At 41.5% G+C, this 26,285-nt stretch overlaps 1 protein-coding gene across 2 annotated transcripts in view; it reads right to left on the minus strand.

Annotated features, from left to right (window-relative positions):
• oxr1a (oxidation resistance 1a) overlaps window positions 1–26,285 on the minus strand; it is a 278,911-nt gene that overhangs the window by 148,975 nt on the left and 103,651 nt on the right. For both annotated transcript variants that reach the window (XM_072692289.1, XM_072692287.1), the window contains exon 3: window positions 9,164–9,357. In XM_072692289.1, the coding sequence (XP_072548390.1) occupies window positions 9,164–9,357 (194 nt within the window). The remainder of the gene's footprint in view (window positions 1–9,163; window positions 9,358–26,285) is intronic.

Raw genomic sequence — 26,285 nt, forward strand, 5'->3', positions numbered from 1 at the left:
TGTGTGTGTGTGTTTTTGTGTTTGTCTCTTCCAGGTTTTTCCTGGTTTTCATTAGTGAGGGATTCAGGGATGATCTGTGTGTCTTTTGTTTCACTTCGGTTTCGTGGAAGGTAAGGTAGACTTTCTCTCTTAGGGTTAAAGCTCGTTGTGTTGGCCTTGTCGGCTCCTGAACCTTAAACACGCTGCTCTATACAAATATAAACCTGATGAGTTACGACGCAGTTGTCTCATTTTGCCTCTCTGTTATGGCTGATCCCTTCACCCGGTCGTAACAAGGCACACTACTTCTTTACTTAACGGCCTTTATCCCTAAGGATCTTTATGACTTAGGAGTAAAAAGGCTGTTTAATTACTATGCCTATAGTATAAACCAATCATGTTAATTATTAATTATTAGAAATTATTATTATTATGTTACTGCTTTTGGTTCATGAAACCACATAAACATTATGGGCCCTATTTTAGCAATATTTTGGCAAGCTGTCAACCGCACACTGTGTGGCTTGATTTAGCGTGTTTTTGCTATGGTAATGACTGGAAAAGTATGCCTTGCGTTGCTCAAAACACACAAAAGACATATTAATTACAGTCTCTTAATTAATCAGTCATTTGTGTGTGCAATAACCCAATCAGCATGTCATTTGCCATTCTCTTTAAGAGCCAGGTATGGTCTGACTTTGGCAGATTGCTTTTTCAATGGTGCAAAGCACTCATTGAGCACATGCCTGTGTTGACAATTCACTGCCAAGATAGCAATGAACGAATTTGACCTGAACACTCCTCATTTCTAGACCACCATGCCCATCGCCACAGATATATTCACAAGCAGCTCTGCTTTTTAAGCAGCACAGGCGGAAGGCGTGGAAATAGACTGCTGATGGGGTGTAAGATAGCAATGAGCATCACAACGCACTTTGTGCAGAGTGTAAGATAGGGCCCTGTAAGTGGACAACAGTGTTGAACATAAGCATCTCAAGGGTGTTTTCCTTCACTTTTTAGAAGCTGGGAAATCAAGGTATGTTTTCTTAATGAACAAGCACACGTCACGTTAACGATGCTCGCAGTAATCTGTCACTGCGTTCAGCTCAGGGGTGGTGGTTACGTCACTGCATACTTGAGTCACAAAGACATTATCAGCAGAACTCAGCAGTGAGCTTTGAAATACTGGGCGCCACACTACAGAAAAACTGCAGGCAATCAGCTCTGTAATACAAATAACACTAATGCAGGCTTTTAATCTTAATGAAATCTTGAAATTATGGATTATAGAGAGTTTACAGCACAGTTCGTGCAGCACCATCACATACGATGTCCTGCGTACTGCAGGAGAAAATGCCTGTGGGATCATACGGAGCAAAACAGTCTCTCTATCTTCATCACCGCTGCTGCTAATTTATGTTTCTAATTGCGAAAATGCACTCGATACTATCAGACCTGTATCTGCACGTGTGCCATAAATCAGCAGTAAGAGGGCAGCGGCAGTGCTGATTGCATTTAGACAGATGAGCTAAGGTGCTTGACTTCATCAGTGTGTTTGAAACAGCTGCGCTGTCCTGGACTTCACCTGTCCTCTCATATTTCATCCAGAGCTTTCTGCCATCCGGACACTAAAACCTGCCCTCTGGGAGCTCTCCTGAAGGACAGCTATCAGCAATAGTAGAGTTAACTACATTACACTGATAATTACAGCTTCCTGAGCACTAAGGCGTTAGCTGCAGATCCTTCAAAGCAACATTGTGTAAGATTTTAACTTAAAATAGCTTTAAAACAGAGCTGATGACGATAATCTGACGATATTTTATCGTATTGTGATAAATGTTGTTATCGTGAAAACAATAAGCTTCTGTAAGCATATCGAGGAGACTGTTAGTGCTTAATAAACACTGATCAGCTGCAGGTTTCATTACTAACAGTGTGATTAGACTGGTGTAATCAGATGGAAAGCAACAGATGTTGAGTATAAATCACTGTATTCAGCACAGGAGATTAAATGAATAGTAGTTTATAAGAATCTATTGCTATCAATGTTTTTAGTCTGTGATTACGAGAAAATACTTTAAATATATTAGTATTTTTACCATACCGCCCAATCCCTATTTTAAAATCATTTTGATGCTCTTCCGGCTTATAATAGAGAGAATAGTGTCTTTATTATTCTCACTCCGGTCCAGAACGCTGCTAACTGCACTGTGCGACTCTGGTGAAGCGGGCTGGACAGTGCTCATGTGAGTCATATTCGTATAAAGTCATTACTTTACTAGCTCATGTCACATGCTTCTTTCTCTTTAGATGTACAGCTAAGCTTGTCTAGCAATGCACATCATGAAAGCTCTTCCTTTAAAGGGAGCTCAGAATGCGAGTGATTTACACTTCCTGACTGTAGGGGGAGCCCATGAGTAAAAATAGGAATTCTTTCATATTGCTGCTTTAATGTCTGTAATCTGTGATGTGAAACAATCATGGATCAGACTTCAAACACATCAGATTGAAATCTGCGGAGTTTGGTGGCCATGGCAGCACCCATTGACATGTTCCTCAAACCATTCCTGAACAATGTGAAGGTGTGGCAAGGTGCATTATCCTGCTGAAAGATGCTTGCATCTGATCAGTATTACATAGCCATGAACCCTGTGAAATAACAAAGGGAAAAAGTGTCCATCACTTCCCCCACAAATGTCTCACTATATACTGGCATATCATCTCTACAGCAACAGAAATCCTGGAAGAATGCCACCATTAAGATGTCCGGTTTTCATATGATTCATGAAACTATGGGTCACAACTGGTGATGTCATCTCAATATATCTCCATTCACTTTATTATACTAATACTCTAAGCCACTTTATGAGCCACCTATATGTCTTCATTTTTATAGCTGTCCTTACCACTGGTGAAGGGCTGGGGGTAGGCTACCACTACAGTCCTCTACTGTACATCAGCAAGGTTGAGGTTGAGTAGGTGTTTCCAATAAAATGGCCAAATAAGTGTATATTATAAATGTAATCACGGCTTATGATGCACTCCAAACTATATGTTACATAATCATCCCAAAACCACAATCAACCTAAATCAGCCCAACATATTACTGCTGGCATGATTAAACCGAACGAATGATCACACTTATTGCTGTGACACACACATACGTGTATCCTCCACACACACATGGTGGAGGACATCATAGACTTCTTAGCTGTTTTCCTGTTCTTGCAAAACAGAGAAACGCTACAGGCTAAGACCATCCTGTAAACATTACCGTCCTTTCTCCTCTGTTTCCACCCAAGCTCTCCACCTTTACACCAGCCTTCAAATCCTGACAACACCTTGGCTAGGGCTTTTCTGAGTACTGCGGGTCGAAGCTCTGCAGAATTCGCACAGCACCTGGAGCTCATCTCACCTCTCACCCCCTGTCTGGAGACCACAGCACAGCCAGCAACACCTCCACACACATTTCCACCGGCAAAGGAACACCATGGAGCCCAGGCAGGCAGCAGGCAAACCTCCAGCAGCACAGCTGCACTTTATACATGAGGTGTGATTTCAGCAGCTCCTGTCATGTGTTTAAAAGAACTGATGGAAGGAGATGGAAGGAGATAAAAGGGAGATATTGATGTTGGAACAAAATCTTATGTAATAGAGTCTTGTACCACTAAGATGTGGGCTGTTACTGTCAAAATGTAGTAATTAGATAGAGAAATAGATAAATATATATTTTGTATATTATGATTAGTAATTAAAGTCATACAGTGATAATGTAATCATATCAGAATAAGCGGATTCTTGCTATTGGACATATGTGATGTATTTATTGTAATAAATAACTCAACATATATTTAAAATACTATAAAACTAGTTTTCATAATTCACACCTGTCCATTTCGCCACCCCATTTTCCCTTCAAATTACACAAGCTGTTTTTGCTACTGTGCCATTAAAGCAGCATTTGCTAATGAGGACCACATTCTGAGATGGGAGGGTGGACTCTGAATATTTTTGGCTTGGCGTCCGGGCTGTCCTGTGGGCTGCGTGTGAAGCCGGACCCCCCGTTTCTGTGGTGAGTGATGGAAGAAAGAGAGGAGATGGGGTAGAGGTGGGTGTGACATTTGTTTGACACACAGTTGAACTGAGAAGCTGGGTTATACAAGGGGCTTGAGGGCCAGGAGGAGGAGTTTGGGGCATGGTCCTTCTTCCAAAATTCAGCCAAAATTTTGCAAACATTGTAAAAGGTAAAGGTGCACGTATTTGTCACAGTACCGTGTGCACTGCACAGCGAAATGTGTCCTCCGCATTTAACCCATCTGTGGTAGTGAACATACACACACACACCCAGAGTGGTGGGCAGCCAATTCCAGCGCCCGGAGAGCAGAGAGGGTTTATAGTTTGTCTAAAAGCAAGCAGAATTCAGTTTTTTCATCATATGGGCTTTAACTTTAATATGGCATGTGATTCCAAATCTTTGAGCAGTAGTGTAGATTACCTGAGCGAACACTGCACCTGTGTTATACAATGCAACCCTAATCTGTCTACACAAGACTAACTTAATCTTCTTACTTGTGTAAAACACACTCTGTGTCTGAGCCCTTTTAAAATCTCCAGCACCACAGATTTCTCTGTGCCGGACGTGAAGCGCTTATTCATTCACAAACTCCATCTAGACATTACCTTCATTACAAACTAAAAATAGAGGCTTTTTCATTCAACCACATAATACCACTAGCCCTATCTTTCCCACGAGGCTGCGAGTTGCACTGTAATTTGACAGGATGCGTCAGGGATGGTCATTAAAATGCAGCTGAAGGATCAGCTGGGGGCTTTAATGGCGGTGCCTCCATGAAGCCGGGAGGGGGGCGCAGCATGCCACTGCAAATAAACCAGCAAGTTTCTCCAATTAGATTGAGGCATGTAGTGCCATCATGGGCAGCGCTGGCACGAGGGTGTGGTCTCTCTGGTCTCTGAAGGTGAGGAAGAAGGTCAGACTGCACTCCTTAAGCTTTAAAGAGCCCAAATTCCACACAATTTTGTTTCTCCATTTCTCCATTTGTGTGGGTTCATGTGCTAAGAATAGCCGGTTGATCTTTATATCAGTAGAAATATTAACAGAAATACATAAGAGATGTGTTCTGACTGGCTGTCCTGTATTGTGCTTCACTTACAAGCCAAGACTGGACTGAAATCTAGTCAGAAAACTAGACTTGCGTCACACAAGAGAATATATGATATTGTAATATACACAGATATCGTATTTTAACACTATCCTGACCCAATAGGAAAACCTCACACAAAGCCAATTAGTACCAAAGTCTTGGCTTGAATTCTGCTGATGTAACACGCTGTATTCATTTGCAGCTGATTTCAACCAAATTCCATTTTTATCAGTGTAGAGATATAGTGAAGCCTGGGGAGAGGGTTATATGGAACTGTATGTTCTGCTTGGTACTGCATTCCCACAGCTGCTTCACTAACTCTTTCCCTCGCACATCCTTCTTCATTCAGCCTGCAGCATCAAGACAACAATAGTCAATTAACAAGTCAATTAAACGCTCAGAGCGGGGAGAGAAGGAGCTCGCCCTGGTGCGAAACATGCCTCCAACCTCCAGAACCGACAAAGTAGCCAGAGACTCCCAGTATCACTCAGTCACTGTTATAGTAGTTTTAAAGCCATAAATGGTAAAGATGGCTTTCTTTAAGCACATAAGCACAGCTCCCAACCTTGACATTGTGCTGATGCAATCCCGCTAGCTGGTTACCATTAGTTGACTGAAATCATTGAGATATACTGGTAATCATTTCATCACCTCGCCTCTCCATGTAAAACTAATCCCGGACCACTGGTTTCAATTAGCATTTACTGTAAGCCATGCTAGCAATTTTCAATCAATTAAAAAAGTATGTTCTTTTAAGTGTTAAACTGCATTATTGTATGCAAATGCTACTTTATTATAATTAATAAATATCCCCCCTAAAATACGAATGTACTGTAAAAATACTAATGTAATGTAATGTCACATACACAAAAGCTGTAAAGGGCTGCTTTGTGAGATACAGAGATGCAAAATATTAAAAATCAGCCCTGCATCCACTGTTAGCCATGTTAGCATACAAAACACAAACATATATATATTATAAGACTTTCTACTACATTTTAGAGCATTGCTGTTATGATTTGATTGTATTCAGTGACAAGAGCATTAGTGAGGATAGTCAGGATGTTAGATGATCACCAACCCAGTACTGGATGGAGCACCATCACCCAGAGAACACAGTTCCACTGTTCCACTGTTCCTCAGGTGAGTATAAATGTCCATGTAGGATGTGGGCAGAGCAGTCTTTCCACAAATACATATCATTGCTGTCATGCAAAAACCTTGCATCTCTTGACATAATGTAAATCTGTCTGTCATGTCTTTACACTGTGTAAAAATTTCATGATGAACGGACTTGGAATACAATCTTTGTACACTGACGTCTACTGAAAGTTAAGAAGGAACCCAAAAACTCAAGGGGTATCTGTGTGCCAATCAGTGATTGGCTGTCTGAACGGTATTCAAGAAAGCTTGTGTCTGCCATAGCACAAACAATAGCTTTGACTCTAGTCTTCATGGAAGAACTGTGTCTTTAAGAATGCTACATTACTTTTTCATGTGGTGGCATCAACACCTTCTGACTGTCATACTAAAGCTGCACTCCAGTCAGTGTCAGGGCAAAGCACAATGAATCACTAATCATTGCTACATGCTAAGAATCTCCAACAGCCCCGTGTCTAACCTGCAGTCAGCACATGGGGCCTGCAACTCACTCAGCAAGGGTCTGAGGGGCAGGTTGGAGAACCCGCGAGCGTGAGCGGAATCGCTGAGTGTTTACTCTCCTAATCTGCAGCTCTCGCGGCTGAGTTTCTAAAGGGAAACTATGAATGTTTAATGGTGCAGATCATTATTGAGAGGAAGAGGAAGATTGGGCCCATGTCCTTGTCAAGCCTACTCTGAGAAGCCAGGTCTTCATTAAATGGCACTCGTGGTCCTCTGTCACACAGCAGTCATATTCCCGTACAACTGGAACAACAAGGGTAACGCAGTAGTGCAACCAAGCAACCTTAGAGTAGTACGTTACTGCTGGAAATGTTAGGTAATCTTGAGCAAAAGCTGGAGGGACTACTGAGTGTGATGTGAATGAGATGATGCCATCTGGTGCCCGCTAGCCTGCCTTTACTGTTAGTCATGTTTAGCATTTTTGGACGAGGCCTTTAATGCATCAGTCCAAGTAAATGCAAAACAATTGCATCGAATGTTCCAGTCTGAATGCTAATGCTGCTAATCATAAACAAAAGCTGAAAGGGACTACTTATGTAATCTAAATGGATATGCTTACTGATCAACTCATTTGCATCCACTGGTAGCCAAATCTTCCTTTCCTAATTGTGTCTGTGTAAGCAAATGCTACCTGGGAGGCGCATTCACAAATGCTAATGTTGTTAAAAATGAAATGAAGCTGGAAAGGACTACTTAGTGTGATCTAATGAGATTGTGTGATCCCCACTAGCTTTGCATGCCCTGTTAGCCAGCATTTTCTGACAAACTGCTACTGCATTACTATATGTAAAAGCTAAATAAAATAAAACAGTAAATATTTTCTTTCAAAAAATGCTAATGCTAAACATACAAAGAGTAAGGAAGAGTTTCTTAGCGTATATAAATGCGATCATAACTGTGGCCCACCAGCTTGTTTTTGCTGTTAGTCATGCTAGCTAGTATTTTTGGATAAGCTGTCTCTTTAACTGCCCTTAGTATACTGATACAAAATCTACTTTACTTAAATAATTAACACTATACATACGCAAACATTGCTTAGTGTCATGTAAATTCTAGCCTGTACCTACTGTTATCAATATTAGCAATTCTGGATTGTGCCCTCCTTAAAATAAATGCAACGGTAAAGCAATGGGTGCATCCCAAAGCATACTAATAATTAATACTATCTAGATTTTGAGTATGTATTTTATTTGAACATAAATAAAAATGTTGAGTATAGTTGAGTATACACTAATATCTACTATTCATATTTTTGAGTGGGATTCACAATGCAATGCGAAACTAGTGGTTGGTGTGGCGCAACATATAACAGCACTGCCTGCCAGTGAGCTACCACACCACGTGGGAGACTAGGGTTCAATTCCCAGTCTGGGTGACTATGCAGTGCTACACCAATAAGAGTCCTTGGGCAAGACTCCTAACACTACATTTGCCCAACTCTGTAATATGAGTAACCTTGGACGTCGCTCTGGATAAGAGCGTCAGCTAAATGCTGTAAATGTAAATGAAACAGAAACAGTGGAGCTACTCATGCTTGTAAAAATGTGAAAACTATGGCGGACAGTGCAGCGGTGCCAGTGGAGGAGAACTGGCTACGACGTACGTTGGCACCGCAATGCTTCATCGCTTCCTGTTAGTACAAAACAGGTCAGCATGTTAATCATTTGTGGACTACTCTGCCAAATATGGTATATAGTCAATACCTATTGCGCTGATGTGTTGTACACAATTGGAACATTTTGGCCAAAATGCTAATTTTGCAAATTATTTAAAGACGTAGTGATGTAACTGAAATTATTCTAACTTGTCTATTAGCAATTTTGGAATGGAATATTCCTTTCTGTTGCCTAAATGCTTCATTACAACAATATTTTACTCAGAAATGCTAACGACATTGTAAAGTGTGGATTAAACGCCATCAAGCTAATCATGTAAGATACGCATGGACAAAATCTGTCCTCCTAACTTTTGAGGCCTTTTCGAGAGCTGCTCTTGCACCACAAGAGGACGGCAGTAACACTCAGCGGGTGTTGACTGCATGGACCGCCCTGCATGAACACTGAGGCACAGCAGGAGGCAGGATAGGAAGGACGAGAGCGTGGCTTGCTCACAGTGTGTTAGAGACATTTCAGGCTGAGGTAGAGCATTCGGGCAGCGCAGCCAGTCAGATAACACTGCTAAAATTCCCATGTGCTCATACACACACACACACACACACACACACACACACACACACACACACACACACACAAATATATACAACTCCCTTAGGACTTCAGAACAAGCACACAAGCTGACACACACACATACAAGCACATACATCCAGTGTGCGCAATGGAAATATCTGAGTGTTCATTTACCTATGGTGTAGCCTCTCTTCAGCTCGCTGCATCGTGGACTGCGCCGCTGGGAATTAGTGGTGTTGTTTTCCTGCACCTCGAATGTGGTTGTCCTGGCAACAGGTGGCGAGGACCTGTTTAAGGACAGCCCCGGGATCAGGCTGGCTGGGAAGCCTTGAGGAGCAATATCCACCGACTGGGACTTTTTCTTCAGTCTGTAATGGAGAGCAGAGAAACAGTATTAGACTCATACACAGAAAAACAAAACACAGCCATGCTGGTCCGGAGTGGACTATTACTGTCATATATTTGTCCATTATATACAGTGTGTTTAACATCTGCTTTTATTGGAAATACATGTTGTTTTAAATGTCACACAGGACCAACGGGTAGCTCTTGCCATAAAACAAAGCACAGCATCTCCTATCAGAAAGAGACTGCACAAGTTTCATATCCATGGGAGGTGTGCAAAGACAAAACCCTGGCCCATTAGAGTGGCCTTTCTATTCTCAGACTTATGACTATGGAGGGCTGTGGTGTTGATTAGATCTGAACTTATGATCACCTGTGATGCCTCTTGACAAGCAGGCAGTTAGACAGTTGTGCCACTCATTTCTGTGTGCAAGAAAGAACAAAAAGGCAAATGTCCTTAGAACTGAATCTTTATGTAGTGTCATATCTCATAACTCCAGGGTGGCCCTACTGTCTAACTGCTGCTCAGAAAGAGTGAGAGGATCATAAGTTCCCAGTTTCGGGACATTATGTTATCTGTTGCGCCACACCAACCACAGGTGTAGTGTGAGTGGGGAGAGTCTTTGAGGCAGTATGACTGAGCATAGGTTACAGTTCCAGTAAGTGTAAGCAGAGTGTGTTTGTATGGGGTGAAGGTGTAACTTGTGGACTGTGGACCGGTACACTCCGCTACTGTCTGTTCAGCAGCCTAATTGCTTGGGGGTAGAAGCTGTTTCCGAACCGACTGGTTCTGGTCTTCATGCCTCTGTACCTCCTGCCTTTGGGCAGAGGGTTCTACGCTCCAGATGGCAATGAACGGAGATGCAACTTACAAAGTTGGCTAAATTGAGATGGAGAAGTAATAAATCTGACTAAACTAAGCTCAAACTCAAAGAACACTCTGGCTCTGGTATGACTTTCCTTTCCATTACAGTGTGTAAACACATTACATACCCACATAAACATATCCTGTACATCATCGAGGAGGTCAGGAGCACAACAGACTGTTACTTGCTGAATCGTGAGAAAACTGAGGCTGGTTTGTTATGCCGGCAGCACAGAACGACGCTGAATCAGATATGTGCCATTTGCAAAAGGAAACCATTAGCGACCGCTGAGATAGCGGGAACGAATGGAGCGCGTGAAGACGAGGCTTAGTCCAGCACCATGCTGGCTTTTGTAACACCAGAGATAAAATGAACAAAATGTGTGTATGAAGCCAGACGCGCTCTCCTGACTTCACTGTGTTCCACACAATAGGTCAACATGGGAAGCCTACATATGGAAGGACCGGCTACACAACTACGTAAGACGAGATAAAACTGAGGAACAGTTGTCAGAATCCTTCCTATCTGGAGAATGATCATTATCACTCTAGCAGTTGAAGTCAAGTCCATTTTTAAATGTTGTGCAGTTTTACATTATATGGTCAAAGATTTGTGGACACCTGCACACCTAACATTTCATTTGAAATCAATGATATTACTAGGAAGTCTGTTTACTTTGCTGCAGTAACAGCCTTTAGTTTTTTGGATAGGCTTCATGCTATGATGTTTGGAACTTTAGTCAAGTCAAGTCAAATTTCTTTGTATAGCTTTTTACAACTGTTATCACAAAGCAGCTTTACATAATTAGTAATTAGTAACATTGTAATTAGTGACATAGTCATTATGACAGAGACAAAAAAGAAGTGACGTAAGACATGAAGGATCAAAGACCCCCAATCACTTTATAATTTTTGGAACCTTATAACGTGAAAGTGAACATACTTATTTAATTCTAATTTAACCACATTTTTCACCCAAGTTGGGTAATTGGGTCAATTACCCAATCCCTGTTGGTGTGAACACCCCTCCCCCCATCACTAGCAATGCCAGTCACTGCCTCTTTTTGAACTGCCGCCGATGCAGCATCACTAGGCGGCCAGCAAGCTTGGAGGAAAGTGTGGGTCCTCAGCTCCGATACAACAGCTAACAGACGCCTGTACTGGGGCAATTGTGCTCTCTCTGGATCTAGCTACTGATGGCAAGCACCACTCAGAGCCCCCTTTTCTTTTGTGATGTTTTAAGATTGTGTTAAATGTTGTTTGTGGTTTGAAATGATTGTTTGATGTGCAAGAAATCAAGACTTTATTCTGAAACTTAAATGTTGCATCAAAGTAACATTATTTATTAAAAAACAGCATAAAAGAGAACTGGTGAGTTAAAAAAAAACTTACTATTCTAAGATCTGAGTTTATGATCAAGTTATGCAGACTCTTAAAAATAAAGGCACTACAAAGGGTTCTTTGAGCAATGTCACAAAAGAACCACTTTTGGTTCCATAAAGAACCACTTTTGTGATAGAGAGGTATGTGTGTGAAGAACATTTTAAAGGTTTAATAAGGTGGATGTAAAGATTCTTTACCAATTTATAGGTTATTCACACTCATCTCCTTTACAAATATGGTTCCTTTAAGGTGTTGCAAAGACCCCTTTATTGGTACGACTGTTGTTTAATATGAAACTCTGCATCACATCTTTCCAAGACTGCAACAATGTTCAACATCCCAAAAATACCCCTGCACACACTATTTCTTTAGAAAATGGATTAAATTTTTTTCAGGGTAATTTAATGCAATAAAAGTGAATCACATGAATCAAACATTTCCTTAGACATTGCTCTTGTAATGGTGGTGGATAGGTTTAAAAGAGGATAGCAGAAATAACGCTTTAGGGGTTAACATCTGAGGTTTCCCACTGCACTTTTAAACAAGGACCAAAAATATTATAGGGGTTTAATAATAGACAGGCTGCACAATACAGCATCTGCTATTTAGTCTTGCAATACTGGCATTCACAGTGCTATTATTACAGAAGTCTGGCATATGCAAATGAGCTGATTACTATAAATTATTTTCTTTCTTTAATAATAATTTTCTAATCTTTAATACGGACACTGCTGCAGACTAAAGTTTAGCAATGAAGGGTTCACATATGTGTTTTCAGTATATTTCAAAGTGTATAACAATCACAGTATAATCTTATAGGGGTGTTTTGTCCAAATTGTGCAGCACCATGTGTTAGTATAGTAAAAAAGAATGGCAGAGCTCTTCCACTTATGAGGCACCTCTAATGTATGTGCTGTGAAAAGGTTCCTGAAGGACTAAACACTAGAGAGCTCTTTCATGCATCACTCTCAATCACTGCCCTTCTCTTAAAGACCCCTGATTTCTCTCCCTGTTACTGATGTGCTCAGTCAAGGCTAGAGTAAAAATTGCCTAAACCAGCGGAACAATATTCCAAGCCATTCTTTCCTTTCCGCTTGCAGTCTTAAAAGAGCTGACGGCCACAGGATTCGGATCAAACGAAGCGGAGGAACCAGATCGAATGAACAGGGAAAGCTGCCTGCACCAGCAAACGGAGGTGGCGTGGAACGGCGGGTTATACGAAAACTTTCACACAGTACAGATGTAGCAGCGGCACAATTTCAGTAGATTGAGTGAATTAGATTCAGCATTCTGGGGCGGAAATTGGCCTATTTGACCTGACTAACAGGGTTTCTGACCTGGAGAGTGTTTTTATAAGACATTTTGAGATACATTTATGCTTATATTCTCGAGCATAGTAAAGCTGGTTAGTATCGAGAGCTCAGAAGATCACTGATGTAACACAGTATTGTGATATTTTCAATAAAACAATAGTATCAATAGATACTAAAGCCCATGTACTAACATCTTATGACTCATTTATACCTGATAATAATTCCTCTGAGTGATATGGGGAGTATATCAATATGAGTGATGTCAGTTATGTATTCTGGGACTTTTAGCCGCAGATGACTGCGGCATCACTAGGGATGGAAGCAGTGATTAACCTTAACCCTACATAAAACAATAGTTTCCAATAGTTAATGATCAGCCATCATAAGGACATCCGTTACTGCTGTTCAAAATATATCCAGTAGATGGCAATTATGTGTTAACCCTCTGGAGTCTGGAGTGTTCCTCTGTGTTTCCATTAATATATGTGCGATAATTAGGCACAGAAACACAGTTCAAACATTGAATCTGAATCTGTAGAGTCCGACCTTTCGTACTTGACTCACACCCGGAGTTACGAGGCTACGAAAAACGATCGAGATACTCGTCTCTTGCCTCTCACTGTGTCTAATTGGTGGATAATAGGTGCTATTAGGCACCAGATTAAACAAACCTGCACAACTGTCTGTTCAAATGAAATAAGAGGAAACCTGGATTAGCCTTATGTTAGTCTCGTACCTAACCATGAGGTCCAAACTGCAGTGATTATTAATGTACAATAATATTATTAATAAATTAACATTAAATGGAGTGGGATATTCAATGATTTATATTCCTATGCTTTGGTGGTTTAAAATTCATAATTTGACATCTTTTTAGTGTTTTGAATTATGAAAATTTGTCACATAGCCACAAGCAATACCTTCCACGACTAATCCTCACTGCTAGCCTAACCACCGACATAGAGGCTAATAAATACAGATGGGAAACTCTGATTTTTGGCTTCTTTCTACATTAGCCAGCTACCAGAAACAGAATGTAACAGGATGCACTTAAAGCAGTCTTTTCATTCTTCAAATATCCCTCCCACCTTTAAAATACACCATCAGGGTTCCTCTGTTTTTTTATTTTCCACTTCTAAAGACTGTAGCAAAACTACTGTTTGAGGCAAGCAGGCATGTTTACAGATGTAGCAATTATACATTTAATTTTAGCCAGAGTATCTCTTTAACAATGAATGAGGTTTGTAGAAAAAGCATCCCAGGTGGCTCCCCATGAAACCCTGTGTTCCTCATGAATGGCAATAGTGTGTAAAACTGCATCAAGGCTTATGTGGGGGCTTACTTTTAAGAACCTAAAACGGAAGATTTATTTCTTTTGATTGATTGATTGATGTTCAATAAGTCTGTTGTTCTTTTACAGGTCTGATATATTCACTTTTGGAATGTGAAAAATAGAAAAAAAATCAAGAAAATCCCTAAAAGAGAAGGTGTGTCCAAACTTCTGACTGGTTCTGTAGCGCGGTGGCAGCAGCTGTTGACAAGAACAAACACAGGCATCTCTCTGTGATGTTTCAAGCAAGCAATGACAACATGTTTGCTTTTCTGAGTGATGAATCAGCGGAGTAAGAAAAGAGAGAGAGTACGAGAGAGAGAGAGACAGATCTTGTCAGACATACGGTATGAAGACCTTATTCCACAATCCTTTGCCAACGTCCAGCAATTTTGCATGTCATGATTGCTGCTACATGCAGAAGAAACTGTACAGTACAGTACAGGTAAAGGGACAGTTCATACCTGTATGTGTGAAGTAGCCTATTAGTAAATATACTCATATAATCTGATATCAGGCCAAGAAAATGATTTAACACTGATTTTATCAATCAGGATTCTGTCAGCTTACAAACAGAGCACCCAAGAAAACCTGATTAATTGCAGTCACAGTTTGCACCCACTTGCAATCCTCCATTTTGGTGCAGTTAAATTTTTGCTAAGCTTTCGCTCATAATCAATAAAAACTCAAAGTAAAAAGAATCATATTTAGAGATGGAAGGATTCATTTATCAGTTATTATATTGGTTATCAGAAGGCTATTTATCAGTGTCAGTCAATTTTCAAAATATGTGATCTGCAGTCTTTTAGTCAATCCTGAGAGCTGGTCATGATCCATATTTTACAGTTTACTGCAGTGGTTCTTTCAACTGCTAGATGGCAATACACACCTCGCTCACGACTGTGCAGATAGTATGTCGCCAGTCTGGCATTTTATTTAACGAACCTGACTCAAACACGTGTGTAAATGTAACTCGCCTCATGAGGAAAGCAGAGTAAAGACGTTTTACACCGTTATCTGGATACCACTCTCAAGAGTACATCACTCAGCCCAGTATAGTGAGTATCAGAACACAGCAAAGCTAGCGGTCAAGTGCCACAGTGCAGTTCTGAGCTCTCAAAGCTGATGCTTGGATGCAAATCTGGTGCAAAGCAAAGTAGATTTCATGTTGAGGGGCAATCCATGGAAAATTACAGAAGCTCTGTATGATGATGGATTACTGTTCACTGATGGGTCCATCTCAGATTATATCAGATGACTTTATACTGGTGAGATCAGTTCTCAGTCAGAGGAAAAAAAGTACAGAATGTGTGTGTGGTGTGTGTGTGTGTGTGGTGTGTTTGTCCAGCCAGGGAATCAAATCCTATACAGGTGGATATCTACATTAGTCTGACCTGTTTATAATACCTCACAGTGGCACTGCATGATGTAAACTAAAGGAACTTGAATCTCTTAAGTGTGTGTGTGTGTGTGTGTGTGTGTGTGTGTGTGTGTGTGTGAGAGAGAGAGAGAGCATGTGCCACACATGCACTCATGAGTACAGCATTCAGCTACCTGGAAAAACAGATAAACAGAGAGATGCTAGCGGCAGTGTTACCCACATCTTTACTGCATGAGTTATTCTGGGAGCTCAGGTGCAATCCCCTCCCCAGCCTTCTCCATCCTCCCATCCCACCAGCTCGATTTGCCCGGTTAGCTGGAATTTGCCCACCAGGCCAGTGGTGGAGGACCCAAAACAAACAGGCAGTTATTCAGATGGCAAGAAGCATCAACTCTAGTAGAAAAAGCCAAGTGGACCGGCATGGTCTTATAAAAGGGGTGTATGCAGGTGCACTGAACTGCAGGAAATGGTACACCTGAGTTACAGGGGGGCCTCCTTGGGAGATTGGGAGACTTATTCCCATCTCACCTCACAGTGATGTGATCCTCCTGCATGCAGATCTGTTGTGTAACGTCTCCAATGAAATCAAAATCAGGAGTTTAGAAATAAAAGAGAGAGAGAGAGAGAGAGAGAGAGAGAGAGAGAGAGAGAGAGAGAGATGGGGGCCATCCCCTTCTCCCTACACAGTTGGTTCAAGAGTGTGAGAGCCCGGTCACCCTCTATTTTTTTCTTAGCACGGGGAATCCCTCAGAAGAAGGCGGTCAGCAGATCTCGAGATCTCTTTAAGGTAAATGAAACTAAAATAATTCAGCTAGATAAGTGGGAGCCAGCCCACCCATGCTTTAAAAACCCAAAATAAAACTTGCAACTCAATTGCAATTGCAACTGAACTGGAAGCCAGTGTTGCCAGTTGTTGCTACTATTGTAGTTGTAATAGTAATGTGCGCATACTTTTTCGTCACTCCCATACTTCAAGAGCATATACAACTAAAATGTACCTTGCATATATATAGCAAATAAGACTGGACCTAAAACAGACCCTTGAGGGACCTCACGGGTAACTGGAGAGGTACAAGTCACCAGTATTCACAGAGAACATTTTATCTAAGATGCATGACACAACCAATTAAGTGCAGATACCCTAAATCCAGCACAGCATTCCAACCATTTGATAAGCAGATGTTGGTCCACAGTATCAAAAGCAGCACTAATATCTAATGAAAGCAAAGTAGCACCATTATCTAAATCAGCAGTGATTAATAAATCATTAGTCATCCTAAGCAGTGCAGACTCTGTGCTATGAACAGCCTGTAAAGATGTCATTTGAGCTTAGAAAGGCGAACAAGTTGAGACTAAACCCTTTTTTCCAGTACATAAGTCATAGCAGGTGGTTTTGAGATGGGCTGGAAATTGCTATTTACTACTACTGTTGTCTTTACTGTTTAACTTATCGTCATTTAGCTGTTAATGTTACTGTTGTACTTCTTTGGCAATATTGTACTCATTGCAGTCATGCTAATAAACCCATCAACGTCAGCCTCAGCCTCAGAAGCAAGACACAGTTACATTACTGATCATCTTCTGTTTAATCCTTAACTCCTGAACAACCAACCACATAAATAAATGCAAAATAATATAGTAGATGTTTTTCTTTCCATCCTTTTTTTCATTTGGGAAATGAAATTAGTAGCAGCTCATTTTGGCTCCATAAGGAACCATGTTTCTAATAGTGTGAGTGTGAAAAAGCTTCTTCTCACTCTATCCACTATTACAGACATGGTTCCTGGATGGCCTGATCCTCACACTCAGACAGTTTGGCACTTGTGTGCTAAAAACTAGGGCTGTTCAGCTGAGGCTCTATGCAGACTGCAACAGAAGAAGAGGGTAAAGAGAGGATCGGGTAGCTGGTTGCGCTGCTGGTCGCGAGGCTTGAAAAGCACACAGCTTGACCCTGCACCTGTGGCCACGTGTTGTTTTCATTCCTTCATTCAGACACCTGTGCTGCTACTGCGGACATCAGAATAAACAGCTTTAAATAGGAAATCAAAGCAACAGATCAACAAAAGACACATCTACATAATGCGGGGTCCAAATGCAGTCAATCAGCCAAGTCATGATGGCCATCTGATGTTTACTTCTTTTTAAAGGAACAGTCTACTAATAAAAAATGTCTAAAAGAAGTCATTTAAAAAAGTCTGCATGCTACAGTACATTGCCTATAAAAAGTATTCCCCCCTTTTATTACCTTAAAAGACGTGGTGGACCTAAAGGCCTAGTGCAAAAAATGCCACACTAGGCCTTCTTGGAGTCCAAGATACATCACTGACCATGAATACGAGCGACAGACTGGTCAGATTTCTGTTAGAACTGTAGAACAGTGGTGGCAGCTCTTTACTGAAAGAGCCACTGGAAAACTGCAACAAATAAGTATGCGTTGATGCCTGTTTGAGCTTCCGATCACATGCATCGAATGACTTCTCATCCGTGTTTAATTTAGATTGACCAAAAAATGTTTTATGTGCATGAATATTAACTAGCGCTACCATACTATTGGATCTCTAACAAAGATGCTAGCAGAAACTAGCAGAAATGAGCACAAACGTGTTTTTGGACATGTTTTGGCATTTATAGCCAAGATTTATATATTTCTATTCAAGATTTCCCTCTAGATAGGACGCACATCCAGGCATCAAGCTGTGATCAACTGGCAGTGGTTTTCACAAAAGATGGAGAATGAAAGACATTTGGAAGAAAGTGAGGGGTCCCAGATAGCGAGCATATATCGGCCTTGAAAAGGTCAGCTCCCTGACGACTGTTTGCTCAGCGGTTAGAGCGCCGGGATATCGATAACAGGGTTGTGGGTTCGATTCCCGGGCTCGGCAAGCTGCCACTGTTGGGCCCTTGAGCAAGGCCCTTTACCCTCTCTGCTCCCCGGGCGCTGGAGTTGGCTGCCCACCACTCTGGGTGTGTGTGTGTGTGTGGGTGTGTTCACTACCAGATGGGTTAAATGCAGAGGACACATTTCACTGTACACTGTACAGTGACAAATACATGCACCTTTACCTTAGGTTTACCCTTGGACCACCCGGACTATTCCTGTGAGTACAAAATTTAACTAAGTTTTAATTTCCTTTCACATTTGTTAAATGCACAAACAACTGAGCCTAATAATGGCCAAGCCTGATACAGAACCTTTTCTCTTTTCATTTTAGATGAAAACTATTGGTATTGGTTTACTTGATACTCTGGTGTCAGTTTACTGGGATGGTCTATTATCAATACGTCATAGATGCTCGTCTGTCATTCAACCAACATGCAACTGAACTCTACGTTAAATGGAATAGACTGATGATTGAATCTAATCCTACACCTAACCCTGACCTTAATATTGAATCTACCCCAAATCCTAACCCTAAACCCCTAACCTTAACCTAAACTATATATCTAAACCCAAACCTAACCCCAACAGGGAGTGTTTAAGTTTAGTGTCAGGGTTAGGGTTAGGATTTAGGGTTGATTCAAGGGTAAGAGTCAGGTTTAAGGTTTACGTTTAATAAACAGTCACTTACATCCAACTTAGAGTTCAGTTGTATTTAATAGCTATTCAGCCGAATGTTAGTTGAATGTCTGGTGAGCGTCTACGGACCATCCCAGTAAATTGATACCAGACTATTTACTAAACTTATTTACAACAGATAGGATTGGAAAAGGGGTGTTTTGTTTAATACTCTGCATAAACACCAGTGGACCACCACCTTCGCAGTCAGAGGCCCCCCTTGGGCTGCAATCCTCTTGCTATTAGGGGTGAATGCTTAAATGTTACTACCTACTACCCAAAAAATGTTTTGTAACAAATCTTTACTGTGCTGAGTGCTTTTGTTCATTTTTTATAGATAACAATATGTAATTAGGGCCAAATAAGCAAATACTTAAATACACTGCTCAAAGTGTTAGTCACATTAGCCTCATAGCTCCGGTACAAAACTTCAGACACCGAACACGGCTGGACTGTATGAGTTCATTTATCATAAGGAAACATTGAGCAGTTTAATGTGTGTCTCTCTCCCTTCTCCCTCTCTCTTTGCTGTATGGTACGTAATAACCAGCCTACATGCTGGCCTGCCACTCTTCTGGCATGGAAGAGATGATGCCAATCATTGCCAACCCATCCATTACTACCTGCTCAGAGGGCAAGCAGGCAAAAAGGACAACAGCAGAGAGAGAGAGAGAGAGAGAGAGAGAGAGAGAGAGAGAGAGAGAGGAAAGGACAGAGGTAGAGAGGTTTGGCTGCTCTTCAGCCAACACAACACCAGCTGTAAACAAAAGCAACAGCTCCACTCCAAACAGCCGTAATAACACCAGCAGCCTCCACCCCGCATGAGCTCTAATGAAAAGAACGTGCTGCGTGGAGCAGCGCTACGGCGAGCGTGAGCGGAGCCGGCACGGCCCGCTTACATAAACACAGTTTACCCTACAATTACATTACAAAGAACACAGCACTGCACAATACCAACAATAACAGCACCACGCACTCGGCTCGCACGCTCACACACTTCACTGTCAGAGGAGGTGTAGTAGCAGTCACAAACGTAGACATGTGCTCTCAGGAATAAGAACAAAAATGACAATATTATTCAAATATATGGAATCATTCAGTCACCAAAACAGAATGAAACCCATCAGAACGGTCTGCTGTGCTATTTAAAGTAGTACACTATATTGACATAAGTAATGGGACACCTGCTCATTTATTGCTTCTTCCAGAAAAAGGTATCAGAAAAGAGTTTTTCCTGCTTTTGTTGGAGTTATCGTCTCTACTGTCCAGGGAGGAAGGCTTTCTACTAGATTTTGGAGCATTGCTGTGAGGATTTGATTGCATTCAGCGACAAGAGTTTTGGATGATCACCACCCCACCTCATCCCCAACTCACCCCAGAAGTACTGGATGGAGCTCCATATATCATTCCAGAGAACACAGTTCTACTGCTCCACAGCTCAATGCTGAGGGGCTTTATATCCTTCCAGCCCACACCAAGAGTCCTATTCTATTGGCAAAACGTCTCTACAGGGACTAGACAAGTTGTGTGTGAGTACATTTGTACATCAGTGTCAGAAATGGGAGCAAAGGGTGCTATAAATTGTTCACTGGAGCAGGACGATTCTGATAAGAGAAAACATTTACAGGAAGTAAAAGGAAAAATCAATGTGCATGTTGAGTTGAGTCTCTTCTGATCACAATGGGGATTAAGTAGTACACTATACTATTCTATAAGGCTCGCCTGACAGAATCTGATCACAGAATATCCTTGATTTTGGAAGAAACAATGATTAAGCAGGTGTCCAAATACTTTTGTTCATATAGTGTATATGGAAAACGGGCCTTTAAAGAATAGCAGCAAATTTAAATACCGGAAAATGTATGTGGCCTTGTGCATTTTGACTTTGAACACACAAGGCCAACTAGTCTCCTAGTGGGTATACTGCATATTTCCACTTGCCTGACAGAATCTGATCACAGAAAACACACTGCGTTTTCACTTGTGTTGAAGATGGACAAGATCTGTCTCTCAACACCTCAGAATGTGGTCTGAGTGACTCTCATAATCCAATCACAATGCGTCTTGGAAGCGCTAACCCCTGGCTTTTCGTGCAGACAAGAGACATCCAAACTTGATCCAATCACCAAAACCGTGTTATTGCCTGGTGTCAGCAGGCACCTAGATAAGCCAGATGTGATTTAGAAAAAAGTGCCGTGGACTTCCAAATCTTCTAAATCTTCCCAAGACCCGTATACATCCCTAACTAAATGTAACATCATCCAATCACTACGTTTAAAAGCCTGCCACTGCACAGATATTAACGTCACTGCTCCTGCTTGTGTTCGTTACACAACTTCAAGCATCTGCAGCAAAATGTCTTTAAAAAGATGCATTCAGCCACTCAGGTGTGCCCAAGCTTCTGACTGATGCTTTATGGACGGCCGGTCCAGGGCTTTGACGTAAGGTTTGAGGCAGGTTTAGCATGCATATGCATCCTTCAGCCTCTCTTTTTCTCTTACATACCCCACTCACAGCCGGAAGGACATGTTTCAACCAACCTCCGTGGCTAATCAGCGGGAAAAACGGAGCTGCTGGTGCTGGGAAAACCGCAGAGGGATTAAGAGCTTTGGCGGTTGCGCCACGGCCATCGATGGAGGCCGAGTGCGTGGGCACTGCTTAGCTCTCAGAGAAGTCAGTGGAAAACGATGGAAAACCAGCGAAAGACTCCAGGCCAAATGCTGTTTTTTCCCTTTATTGAGGGGAGAGAGGAGGAGGGGGATGGTTTGTGTTTGTGAGTGAATGCCCACAGCTCTGTATAGATCCCTATCTCTGAGCAGCCAGTTAAGGAGGACGGAAAGAGAAAATAGCTGCCGATTTGTTCTCCTTCTGTCCGCCGGGTCCGTACAGCAAAGCTACACTTTGCCAAAGAGACAGCGCGGGATTAAGCCACTCTGCAGGGACACGGTTTGGCAAAGCAGGCATAAACAACAGGGAACTTGGGCCGAACTCAACTGCAGAACAGGCTTTTCTGTCGTTGGTAAGATAGATTAAAAAATCTGTCCTGGAAAAAAAAACAGTGGCACAAAAAAGAAAAAGAGAGCCGAAGAAGCCCGGCCCACTGCTGGATGTAGCCGGCATGAAACTGACCACACTTCACATCAGCATCAGTGGTGTGGGCTAGTCTGAAGTAGCGGGTACACTGAGGCCAGCTGCCTAGCGATATACATCACCACAGACAGGCTTTCAAGTAACTGTTGTTAGTTAGCAAAGCTAGCCTAGCTAACGTACCAAATGTACCAAATAATGTCCAAATGTTTGTGGACACCCCTTCTAATAAATGCATTCAGCTACTTTAAAGTGCACCCATTGCTGACACAGATGTGCGCTATTACACACACACAGCTTATCTAGTCCCTGTAGAGAAGTACTGCCAATATCATAGGACTCTCTGGAGCAGGTAAACATTCAATAAGCATGTATACTATTGAGATGAGTCAGGGAGTTGGGGATGAGGTGTTGCAGTGATTATTCGACATTCTGACTTCCTTTCTTGTTGTTGAATGCAATCAAATCCTCACGACAACACATGTTGTTGCCTTCCCTGGACAGTAGAGACAGTCACTCCAACAAAAATATCCTTAATTTCAGAAGAAACTTATGTAGATGTCCCAATACTTTTGTCCATATAGCGTATATGGAATATGGGCCTTTAGAGAATAGCAGCAACGTACATACACAAGGCCAACTTGTCTCCGGCAATACGGCATATACGGCAATATGTGGTCAGCGCTGAAGCTTGCTGCCTTCTCTCTGAGGCAAATGTGACGGCAATGATGCCCTTGAGTCCCGTTACCATGACTGAAGCCTAGGCAACGACGTCAGATAGAGAGGGGCAACAAAAGGCTTGTCGTTGTTTTTGCCGGGAACGTTTTCATCTCCTCTGCGTCCTTGTGGCGGTTTAAGGCAGGGCTCTTAGCGGAGAGTTATGGAGGCTGGCCTTGCCGGACAGGCATTTAGAAACCTTCAGATGCCTGACGGCTTAATCGAGTCGGGGGGGATGATATGAATCTAATATAGGCTGATAAGTATTCATCATTGCAGTTATGTGACCGTGGAAGAGCTCTTTATCAGCGCGAATCATATTCGCTCAAATCAATACATGGTTTAAAGTGCCATTCGAGGGACGTGATAAAAAAACACACACAGAGATCTATTACATTGCAGTGACTCTGACCAGTTTATCACTGCATTAACGGCAGTTAACCAAATTCCAGTGTATCTTTATTACCAGAGTTCCATAATTAATACACGAGCAGCAGTACATAGCTGAATGTAGTGGTGTTACAGTTTTCTCAAAGGCTTTTAATATTGAATAAAATACTAATGGGCCCCTGCACGGGCCCTTCTTCAACTGAGGGAACTGGCTGGCTCGGTTTCAGCCAATATGGCATTATGGAAAACCACAAAGCAATGGTTCAGTCAAAAAAACAACCCCCCCAACCCAATTATCGTCAACCAGACAAAGAAGTCAAGTGTCTGAAGTTTACGTATTTGGTTTAGCACTGTAGCTACAAGGCTAATGTAAGTGTGTAATGGAAGTTTATACCCCACAAGTTAGCATTGTGCAAACTACATGACTAAATCAAGCACTGGCATGGACAACCTGTGATTTCCACGAGTTACCATGTTCTCTATCCCTGTATAACAGATGCACAGGGCTGCCTTTAGTGTTGGATGCGCTGCTATAGTATAAGTGAGTACACAGGCTCATTCAGAGCTCAGGATGATTGCAAACTTGGATGACCCACAATAGGCTTGCTGTATAGAGTATGAATTTTGATGTTTGTTTATATGTTTGTTTGTTTATTTGTTTACTCTAGCTGCCCCTTAATCTCCTAGGCTATTCATTCCAGCTGGACCTGTACGGTATGCAAAACAGCATTTGATGGTAAATTAAGGTCTGTTCTGGGGTTTGTTTGTGTAATGTCTCCTAATGTTCACCAAGCAAAAAGGCTAATAAAAGGGCGTACACTCCTAAAAGGGATATTTAAAGGGTTCTTAATCAAAGGTAACGGTTTTACACTGTAAATGTCCATAGATTTTACAGTAAACAACTGTCAAACCCTGACAGGAAAAAGACTGTAAACTCTAAAAGGTTGAATACAGTTTCTCTAACAGTGAATACTGTAAATGCAAATATCAGCCCAAACACTCAATTTTACATCTCTTTTCTGAAAAAAAACAATACAGTAATTCACTGGCAAATATTCCTGCAATATAATATTTATACAACAGCCAACACTGTCATTTTTGCATTTATTCTTTTGTGAAAACTAGATTTTGTCAGTGCATTGTTAGCCGTTGTGTTAGTACAGTAACAAATTTAATCATACTCCAAACTTAACTGTAAAATCAGCAGTACTAATATATGTTTACTGTAGTAGGACACATCGAACCATATTTTTTACAGTACAATTCTGACAACCAATTTACAGTGTGTTTTTTTACAGTAAGTTCATGTACTGTAAACAAAACAATTTATAAATAAAAACTTACGGGAGCAAAAAAAAAAAAAGGTTTTTAAATTGGTATATTTTATATATATTTTGCGGTGAAATTCTGCCAACCACAGTTGCCAGTACTGTACCGTAACCTTTATGTATTTTTTTAAATGCCGAACCATAACAACTCAAAGAACCGAGTGGTTCTTTAAATTATGGTTCATTAAAGAACCTTTTCAGTGCCACATAGAAAGGTTTTTTTCTTAGAGTGTAGTTTATATAACACTCCTGATCACAGAACGCAACTAACTGAAAGGTGATGTAAACCCATGTTGAATGTAGAAGCATCTAGAAGTTTTCCCCTTCATATCATATATATTATATACCATATATTTCAACACACTTATATCTGTTTATTAAATTATATAAGTAGTTTATCTTCATGTGTGGTGGTGTTTGGTGGGGAGGAGGGTAACTGCAAGTGTTAAAACTTAGTAAAACAGTGTTCTGGGCTTTCTGCAGGCTGCGTGTTAGCATGAATAACGTCATAGCTGTACTTTGATTACAGGCACGAGCTAAACCCCTTCTCATGTTCTATCACTTCAGTGTAGAGTGACATCCCTGTGACCCATTCATGTCCAGCAGCTGCATTAGGAATGATGCCACAGGGCGTGTCCTGAATGGTCTAAAGCCATGAAGTGTTGTAAAGCGATAGCTGACTTCAGATGAATGTGAATTGTGTATTTAAAAACAAATAAAATCTTAATAAGTTAAATAAAGCCCTCCCAGTCCATTTACACCACATGTCCAAATGTTTGTGGACACCTCATCTAATGAATGCTGTCAGCTACTTTAAGCTGCACCCATTGCTGACACAGACAATGCACACACACAACTTGTCTAGTCCCTGTGGAGAAGTACTGCCAATAGAACAGGACTCTCTGAAGCAGATCAACATGAACCTATTGGCACCCAGATGTAATAAAACATCATACATCCTACAAATGTAAGATAAGGGACCTATAAGTTGTTTAAATGGACTGATTTTAAAACCCTTTTTCAGGCAAGCTTAGAGAACATGTGGACCAAATGGAATGTTTCAGATGTGCATCAGACTTTAATGGTTTATAAATGTGGGCTCATGCCTTGGAAAATGTTACTGTCAAATTTGACAACATGATCATCCAAACACAAAGCCATGCAAAAGCAGCAAAGCCTCTGAATGCAGCCCTGAAAGAGTTAAACCCCATTAGCGTGACATGATGAAGACGGGGTGTGCAGAAATGTGCAAGGCAAAAGTCAGCCCCTGCCACATCTTAATGGACTTTTCCTCTGACATGTGGGCGGCTGATGAACGAATGGTAGTCTGTGTCCTCTAACACACACACACACACACACACACACACACACACACACACACACACACACACACACACACACACACACACTCATCTCAGTCAGAAAGATCGACACTAATGTCTGCCCTCCCAAAATGCCACTGTGGCCATTTCGCCTGTTAAATGGCTCTGCTGAGGGGGTTGCTGGCCGCTGACTTATCAATACAGGTCATCTGGGGAGGGATTTCTCACTACAGGCTGAGGAAATGCATGGGCTAAGAACTGAAAAAGACCGGTACTGTC

This window comes from Salminus brasiliensis, chromosome 1 (genome assembly GCF_030463535.1).
Source record: "Salminus brasiliensis chromosome 1, fSalBra1.hap2, whole genome shotgun sequence".
Taxonomy (NCBI): domain Eukaryota; kingdom Metazoa; phylum Chordata; class Actinopteri; order Characiformes; family Bryconidae; genus Salminus; species Salminus brasiliensis.